Raw genomic sequence first — 8,504 nt, forward strand, 5'->3', positions numbered from 1 at the left:
CAGTTAATGCATGCAGAATCTAGTAAATCATTATGGTCAGGCAATCGTGAAACGGCAACCAGAGATCGGAAGGCCGAACGTTTGAATGCTTCAACAGCTACAGATGATATGGTTGCAACTTGGAGAAGGAAAAGTAGTGATTCATCAAGTTCTCGAATTTCTGTGAAAGAAAATAATGCAACGTCCATAAAATCTGTAAACTCATCTCCTTCTTCTCTGTCTAATTATGCTTGCGAAGAAAGAAAGCATGCTGATAAAGAAGATGATAGAAATGATAGCAGTGAAAGAGAGGATGACCATGGGACAGCACTTGATGATGAAGAGGCAGTGGCTGTCCAAGAGCAAGTCAGACAAATTAAGGCCCAAGAGAAGGAGTTTGAAACCTTTGACCTCAAAATTGTGCATAGAAAAAACAGGTAAGATATCTCCCCAACTTTCATGGTTTGAAGTTGATATGTCTCACCGTAATTACCTAGGATAACTGTTTTCTTTTGGAAAGTTACACCCAAGATTGAACTAGTAAAAAAATTTCGACATTGTCATAGTTTCATATGTGTTGCTGAGTTCTGCTCCCTTATAACTTGTTTTGTATTTATCAGAACTGGTTTCGAAGAGGAAAAGAACTTTCACGTGGTTTTAAATTCGGTCATTGCTGGGCGGTACCATGTCACTGAGTACCTTGGATCTGCAGCCTTCAGTAAAGCCATACAAGCGCATGATTTGCAGACAGGAATGGACGTCTGTATAAAGATTATAAAGAACAACAAAGACTTCTTTGACCAGAGTCTTGACGAGATAAAACTTTTGAAGTACGTCAATAAGCATGATCCTGCTGACAAATACCATCTTCTACGGTTGTATGATTACTTTTACTTCCGGGTAAGTGATCACACTCCTTTGCAAAATTTTAGGGGAGGTTTAAACTAATTAATTAGGTAATAAGTGCTAAGAAGCTGTGGCATTACTTCTAATAAATATCACATATGCCAATTTATAAATATAAATGGTCTTGGAATACCAAGTGTACCAAAGTTCGTATATGAAATGTACTTGGTTCTGGAGAAAGCAGTTAAATACTGGTCCACACTGTCCATCTTCATACAATTTTACATCTATTTGGTATTTTTATGCTAGCAAATTGCAATGACCAATTTTCCCACTGATTGAATTACCTACGCATCTAGTTAATGGTCATTGTTAATTTCTCATGGCCTTAATAAAGTTATGCGTATAGTTTATGTAATTCGTTTTAAAGTTTAGTTTTTTTCTTGTTGGTACTATGAGCTCTACAAGTTGTACTTTCATCTCTGGATTAGTATCTTTCTATTCAACAATTTTAGCACAAGTTTGAACCATGGTACCTTTTATTTGATACCGTGCATTCCCTGACTTTGCAGGAGCATTTGCTAATTGTATGTGAACTTCTCAAGGCCAATCTATACGAATTCCACAAATTCAACAGAGAATCAGGTGGTGAAGTTTACTTCACCATGCCAAGATTGCAGGTTTGTCCGCTTCATCATTACCATTCAGCATAGATACATATATATCCGATTCCTAATCTCATTTGATCCCTTTTTTTGTACAGTCAATCACTATCCAGTGTCTCGAATCACTTCAGTTTTTACATGGCCTTGGACTTATACACTGTGATTTGAAGCCTGAGAATATATTGGTGAAAAGCTATAGCAGATGTGAAATAAAAGTCATTGACCTTGGAAGTAGTTGTTTCGAGACAGATCACCTATGCTCCTATGTCCAGTCAAGGTCATATCGAGCACCAGAAGTCATTTTGGGACTTCCTTACGATAAGAAGATAGATGTGTGGTCTCTTGGGTGCATTTTGGCTGAGCTATGTACAGGCAACGTAAGTTCTGCATTTCCATGGACTTGGTCCATGTCATTGCGATCATTTTTTTCTCATGCAAAAACATTTGAAAGAAATACCACAATCTATAGTCCGCATAGTAGTAGTGCTTATGCGTCAAGTGTGCTTTATTTACAGAGGAACATGATTCTGAGCGCTATAAAACAAACCCATTTATTTGTCTGGAACTTGTGTAAAATTACTGAACTTTGAATGGAGTTTAAGGTAGATGCATCATCGGTCTCTCTGGAGTTTGAAAGATTGTCTGGATTAGTTGTTGATATTTGTGAACAAGAAAGTGAATTAGTGTTTTTTATTATTGAGTTACTTTTGCAGGTTCTTTTCCAGAATGATTCTCCAGCCAGTTTGCTTGCAAGGGTAATGGGAATAGTAGGATCTTTCGATAGTGAAATGCTTACCAAGGGACGTGATTCCCACAAATACTTCACAAAAAACAGAATGCTCTACGAGCGGAATCAGGTTAGTGTTTTCCAGAGACCTTAAAAAGAACATTCCCCTGAATTCGATAAGCTCTGCAAAATGGAATAAGCATGTATAATAAAGAGCATTCTCTCTCAACAAAATGATTTATTGCAGGAAAGCAACAGACTGGAGTATCTAATACCGAAAAGAACATCGTTGAGACATAGGCTTCCAATGGGAGACCAAGGATTCACAGACTTTGTGGCTCATCTTCTTGAGATAAACCCAAAGAAGCGTCCTTCTGCAGCAGAGGCACTGAAGCACCCTTGGCTTTCATACCCATACGAGCCAATCTCTGCTTAAACAATTGGTTTCTTACTACAATGAAAAATTAAACTGCAAAAACCGCAGGCAGATTAGTGGAAAACCTTATCTGAGGCAAGGGTTCAAACAAACCCCTTTTGGTGGGTGACAGTCACCTTAATACAACAAGTTTGTGGCTGTCTTGTTCAGTCAAATGTGAGATGTAACACTTTTGTGATATTTTTTGGATTAGAATTGTAACACTTGTTGTCATAGTTGTGATTATTATCATTCTCTTAGAACAGATTAGTAGTAAAAAAAAATTAAAAATAAAAAAAACCTTTGTTTTGTATCATCTTCTGATCCTTAATCCTTTGATTCTGATTTATGAATGTTATTTTTTTCATTGTTATTGTACGATTCAAGATTTAATAATTTTGCAATCAAATTAAAACTTCTTAAAAATATAGTTTTATCTCTCCCTAAAAATAAAAAAAAGGAAATTTAGAGTAAAAAAAGAAGAAGTTGTGAATAAATCATCTCTCTCTCGTACAGAGCTCAGTGACTGATTCAGATGACCACTGTCTCCGTCGCCGTCGTAGCTCCTCCGCTTCATTCCCCATTCTCTCGTCATCTGACTCTGACCAAGCTCTCTTTTCAAGTAAGTCTCTTCTTTATCATCACTTTCTCTCTCTTTTCAAGTAAGTCTCTTCTATTTAGGTTTCATCTTCCGACTTATCCTTTGGTCTATTTGATTATGATTTGTGAAGATTCCTAGAACCGGCTTGCGGAGGAAACAACTAGGGTTTGCTTTAGCTTCTGCTGCGGTTTCAGAATCGCCATCGGAAGGTGGAAGGAGAAAGCTCTCTGTGTTTACTTCTCTACATTGGGCACTTACCGTTTTGTTAAACCCTTAACATTGTGAATTGTTGGTATTTTTCCAGCCACCTATGATCCGGAGCTCCGTTTAGTTTTCGAGCTCGCTACCGATTCGGAATTGTATGAGCTTGAGAAAATCTTGTTTGGTCCCAGGTGAAATTTCCCAAGCAAATCAGTGTTCTTAGTGATTTTTTTTGGATGATCTTTAGTAAATAATGTTTTAAGATTACTTTTGTTTGGTGACGATCAGCTACTTCAGCCCTCTGCTGAAGTCAATCCCAAACAAAGGAGGAGGTGACAGGCTAATGATAGGCCAAGACATTGAGGTGCGAGATGGTTTTATCGAAGCTCTTGAATCAAGATTCTTGTTTCTCGCTGCTGATGCTCGCTCAACACTCAGGTAGGCTTGCTTGTACTCTCCTTGGAATTTAAGCAATAGCTTCTTTTCTTTTGGGCTGTACTAGGATGCTAGCTAGCTATCAACCTTGATTTCTTTGGAGTGACCTGTTCCATTGACTCTGTTGCAACTTCAGTATACAAATCTATGCGAAGAAATGTGAAATTATGTCTTATTATATGTGTTCGTAGAGAGTCCAAACCAAAGCATTAGATGATTGTTTCATTGTATAGGGGTTGGAAGCCTTCATACAGAAACGTTTTACTTTCAGTGAGAAATAATTTGAATATTCCTTGCTCCAACCAATTGCCAACCGAAGACCTAGAAGCAGAGATTTTTCTTTATCTTGTCGACAATTACTCAAGGTATTTGGGCTGACTCCTTAGTTTCGCCGCAGGCTTTTTTCAATTGACTGAGTTCTTTGTGCTCCTTTTTTCGCTGCAACGTCTAACTTATCCATGTAGTGAAGCATCAGGGGTCTTTCCAGGCTTGTGGGAAAATTCTGAAGTATCAGAGGCAAAGGGAAGCTTAGAACTCGGGCTAAGTAAATGGAAAGTTGAACTACTTGCTGCATTACAAGTGGGTGCTACAGAGGTTCAATCTATGATTCTGAAGGTAGTCTTGTTTTAAGGTGTTTTTACCTTAAGAATGCCATGTTAGTTCTTAGGCTTACATGTATTTTTCTTGTAGTGTGGTGGCATGATCACATTTGCCAAAGTTTATCAGTTGGTATGAAATCGATATAAGTTTGTGTGTTTAAACCTTCTTCTTCTTCCCTAAGGCGATACAAATAACTGGTGTATTCTGGCCCTTTATAGTTGGCTAAGAAACTATCGGGAAAAGTCTTCACTGAGGCTGCCAACTACCAGATAAGGAAAGAGATGCTAAAAAAGGTTTGCATTTGTATTGATTTCATCATACTGCATAAGTATTTTACATCATCATTCATCACTCAGGATTATGAGAAGCATTTAGAAATATGTGTGTCGCATGTCAATACGTCAACCTTTTTTCTACAGGGTGGACAGTTAGCCGCCGTTAACTTGGAATCTCGAGCAGCTCTGCTTGCAGCAAAGCATGTAATTATTCTTTCCATCTATAGATTCTTTTATTCTCTTCTTATCTGTTGCCTTTGAGCTATCTTCATTACACAAAACTACGTCGCCATACATACAGTATGAATACGTGTACCTTTAATTGATCACAGGGCTTTGCAGGAGCTACATCAAGATACATTGGCTTAAGAACAGCGATGCAATTACTGGGCCCCATGTAACATACACTTCCCTAATCCTAAATTACATAGCATTTTACATTACATATGCACATGGATATCCGCTTCTTATTCTTCTTAGGTTATTTTTTATTTGTTCGGACAATAATTGTGGAATCTGCAGGATGTGGGGGACATTATTGGCTGACTTAGTTATTCAGATGCTCGAGACTGACTACGCAAGAATCATACGAGCAATATACGCGTTTGCACAGGTACTTTCTCTTTCCACTAAAATCGGCATTTAACTTGGTTCTTCAAGTGTCAAAGGTCGTTGCTCAGAGAGTTTTAAAAAATGATTGTTAATTTGTTTGCCAGATTCGGATCACCAGGACATACAGGCTACCTTGTAAATGAAGTAACAGTTTTTATTTTTTTTTAATCAAGATTTCTCAGTCTCAGTGTCCCCTAAGAATTATGTCGGTAAACAATGTTTATCACAACTCTGTATTTGTTCGCTTGTGGTTGAAATGAGAGTAGTAGACACTTTTACTCGAATAGAAGAAAGAGAGTGTGGTCCAAAAAGTGGGCGTTTGCAAAACGCCGTTTTGAAACATGTTTTTAACAGATTAAAAAGATCGGATTCCTTTAGTGGTAAAGAGTGGATAAGCGACGTGAGGGGTTTTTTGCGACACATGTCTGGTCATGAAACAAGGTAAATATATAACACGTGTCTGGTCTTTGTAACCCCTCGAAAGCAACGGTTCTTGTTTCTTTCACGACGATGACCCGCCGCGTTCATCCACGTGGCTTTTTGTTGTAATTTTCAGACTATTCCATTATCTGTTTGCTTAGGGAGTATTAGTTTTATGCAAACAAAAGCAATATTAGCAATATTGTTATACTACTTACTAGTTGCGACAATAATGCGTTACTAGGTGAATTATATACTTTTTTATATATACTAGTTTTAAAATTGTGAAGGTTAGTTTATTGAGTTCTCCTATGCAGCCGACTTGATGCAATGCAATTATGCAAACATAGTTAAGTGCTACTTAAATATGTGTCTTAAAATATTTCTGTTAGTGAACATGCGTGGTATCACTATATGCCTATATGGGGTAACCAATATCCAGATTGATTAAAGACTTTTTTTTGTAGTAGTAGTGCGTTTCTTATTTCGAAACATGTGGTTAATTCATTCGTGGCCGTCATTGAACAAGACTTGTTTCTTTCTTTTCAGAAAAAAAATGAACAAAAACTCAAATTGAAATTTGATATCACGAAGCCTACTTATCTCTATTATTACTACAATCGTCCAAATCAGTGACGTGACGTACGAGGGAATGGTTAAAGAAAAAGGCTATAAATAAACATAGTTGGATCATATCCAATACTCTTTTTTCCGATAAAATATTATCCAAGACTTTGTGGCGTTTGTTAATGTTTTTAAAAAATTAACTAAAATTCTATACCACTTAAAAAGAATATTAAGTAGGCTCTTTTACACATGTGATGTTTTAAATTACGTGTTTTAATTTGAAATTGTGGTTCTGATATACTTCCGACAATATGTTACATTTGAAGAGATAGATGGTGTGTAGGAAATTCACAATTGTATGGAAATTAGTCTGTAACATTTATTTATGACAGAAAGCAATGTGTTTTTTACAACAGAAAGCAATGTGTTTTTCACTTATGGTATGTGGACCTTTATTGTGTACGACTTATTGATATATTTATATTATCGGTTTCAAATTAATAAAGAATGAAGTTGTTAAAAAAAAAAAATGATCGGACGGTCTTTTAGGGTTAAACAAAATATGTAAAATTTAAAAAATTGTAAAATAATTAATGACCTTACACGTGTAAATTCTGGAAGAATCTACTCGGCTTCTCTCGTCCAAAAGCTACGAAGACAACTCTTGCAAGTTCCCAAAAACAAAATATCACAAAGAAGAAATAAAATAATATTTTGGTTCATTTCCTTTAAAAAGATAAAATTATTCTCTCGAATCCTTTCCTTTTACCATCATCTTCTTCTTCCCTGCTCTTCATCATCAGCTAATATTCTTTTGTAAAGCTCTGTTTTTTTTTCTGTCTTGTTTATAATAATAAACAGAGGGGAACCCCCTAAATTAAGATATCTCCCATTCAAAGCTTTCTCTCATTTCACTAATTTTGGAGAGGGAAACAACAACAAAAAAAAAAGTCTTTGTCTTTTCATTTTCTGATCCATTTCCTTTGGTTTTATGATCTGTTCAAGTAAAAGGAACAATCTTTAATCTCTGCTAGATATTAAGAAAAGACTCAAATTCAATCCACAGATTACTACGCGAATCGGATTCGTGTCAAAGCTTTCCTACGATCATCTTCATCGTCACCGTCAATGGCGGTGGAAACAATGTCGATAGGATCAGATTCTTCATCATCAACTTTGATTCTAACATCAGGAGCAAGCGGTCGCGTTAGGGTACTCTTCTCCATGCGTGAGCTCAAGCGTCTCGTCTCGTTCATCCAATCTCTTATCCTCTTCCTTCTCCTTCCTTTTCGCGTCGTCGTTTGGCGCCGGAGAACCACGGTGGTCATCAGAGACGATAAGCAGCAGGAGAGGAAAGTCTGGTCTCCTCCTCAGATCGTCGTCAGGAAGAGGAACATCGGTGGCGAATCCGGTGGTGCGAGCGTCTCCGTCTCGCCTCCTTCGGTCCCTGCGGCTGTGGTCGATGAGGAGGTTGCGGCTAGACGAGAGCTCGCGATTAGACGAGTTTTGGAGGATGAAGGCGGCGATGGAAGCTCCTCCTCCGTCAGAGATTTCTCGCTCTTCACGACGAAGAGAGGTGATACGTTGTTTACTCAGTCTTGGTCTCCTCTTTCCCCTAATCACAGGTCATCCTCGTTTACACTTTTAGTATTATTCATATCATTTTACGAAACACAACTAGTAGTAGTAATTAGTGTTTGTTATTTATTAGATAACATTTTTATTTCGGAGTCGTTTCTGCTCAGTGGTGCTAAAAGAAGATATTTGTTGTGTTTTACATTTCATTGTACGTTTCTTTTTTGGCATTTGGTCCTATTTTGATGATATCTTTTTGGCTTTTCAACTTGAGAGTTGTTTAATATTGGAGTGGTGGATGTGGATCCCCATCTAATAGATATTATATATTCCTTGCACTTATTATATTCGATTAGTTTGCTTAACCAGAGTGTCATCATATATTTTTGTTGAGCTAAATTAACCATTAATACTGCGATGGTAATCTATCAAGTATTAAGAAATAGATTTAGTTGGTAAGCATTTTATGAAAGAGAAGATGAATCAGGTTTAGTTGAGAAAGTGAAGAATAATATGATTTTTTTTTGCTTGTCAAAGTGGTTTTGAAGGATCAAAGTACTATATACTAGATATAAAGAGAAGAGGA

At 37.0% G+C, this 8,504-nt stretch overlaps 3 protein-coding genes across 4 annotated transcripts in view; all 3 read left to right on the forward strand.

Moving 5' to 3' along the window:
* LOC104753815 (dual specificity tyrosine-phosphorylation-regulated kinase 4-like) overlaps window positions 1-2,948 on the forward strand; it is a 4,090-nt gene extending 1,142 nt beyond the window's left edge. The window contains exons 3-8 of the mRNA XM_010476011.2: window positions 4-416; window positions 600-879; window positions 1,398-1,505; window positions 1,589-1,867; window positions 2,204-2,347; window positions 2,465-2,948. Of these exons, the coding sequence (XP_010474313.1) occupies window positions 4-416; window positions 600-879; window positions 1,398-1,505; window positions 1,589-1,867; window positions 2,204-2,347; window positions 2,465-2,653 (1,413 nt within the window). The 3' untranslated portion in view covers window positions 2,654-2,948. The remainder of the gene's footprint in view (window positions 1-3; window positions 417-599; window positions 880-1,397; window positions 1,506-1,588; window positions 1,868-2,203; window positions 2,348-2,464) is intronic.
* On the forward strand, window positions 3,094-5,640 carry LOC104751196. 2 transcript variants are annotated; one of them, XM_010473103.2, is made up of 12 exons: window positions 3,094-3,254; window positions 3,364-3,442; window positions 3,538-3,625; window positions 3,723-3,872; window positions 4,103-4,234; window positions 4,334-4,484; window positions 4,560-4,598; window positions 4,688-4,762; window positions 4,889-4,948; window positions 5,077-5,141; window positions 5,267-5,357; window positions 5,461-5,640. In XM_010473103.2, the coding sequence occupies exons 1-12, from the start codon at window positions 3,168-3,170 to the stop codon at window positions 5,497-5,499; spliced, it is 1,056 nt and encodes a 351-aa protein (XP_010471405.1). In that variant the 5' UTR covers window positions 3,094-3,167; the 3' UTR covers window positions 5,500-5,640. The 2 variants fall into 2 exon arrangements, with proteins under 2 accessions (XP_010471405.1, XP_010471406.1); XM_010473104.2 differs by lacking the exon at window positions 4,560-4,598.
* The window catches only part of LOC104751197 (monoglyceride lipase-like), a 5,242-nt gene continuing 3,790 nt past the window's right edge, over window positions 7,053-8,504 (forward strand). Inside the window, exon 1 of the mRNA XM_010473105.2 lies at window positions 7,053-7,555. Within this exon, the coding sequence (XP_010471407.1) occupies window positions 7,472-7,555 (84 nt within the window). The 5' untranslated portion in view covers window positions 7,053-7,471. The remainder of the gene's footprint in view (window positions 7,556-8,504) is intronic.

Source organism: Camelina sativa, chromosome 16 (genome assembly GCF_000633955.1).
Source record: "Camelina sativa cultivar DH55 chromosome 16, Cs, whole genome shotgun sequence".
In the NCBI taxonomy this organism is placed as follows: Eukaryota; Viridiplantae; Streptophyta; class Magnoliopsida; order Brassicales; family Brassicaceae; genus Camelina; species Camelina sativa.

What these genes read in the sequence shown, in the direction of transcription:
- LOC104751196 (XM_010473103.2), top strand. Translation starts at nt 3,168, where the DNA reads ATGACCACTGTCTCCGTCGCCGTCGTAGCTCCTCCGCTTCATTCCCCA. An exon ending in TTCAATCTATGATTCTGAAG is followed by an intron (nt 4,485 to 4,559) that starts GTAGTCTTGTTT and finishes TTTTTCTTGTAG; the next exon opens with TGTGGTGGCATGATCACATT. An exon ending in TTGCCAAAGTTTATCAGTTG is followed by an intron (nt 4,599 to 4,687) that starts GTATGAAATCGA and finishes GGCCCTTTATAG; the next exon opens with TTGGCTAAGAAACTATCGGG.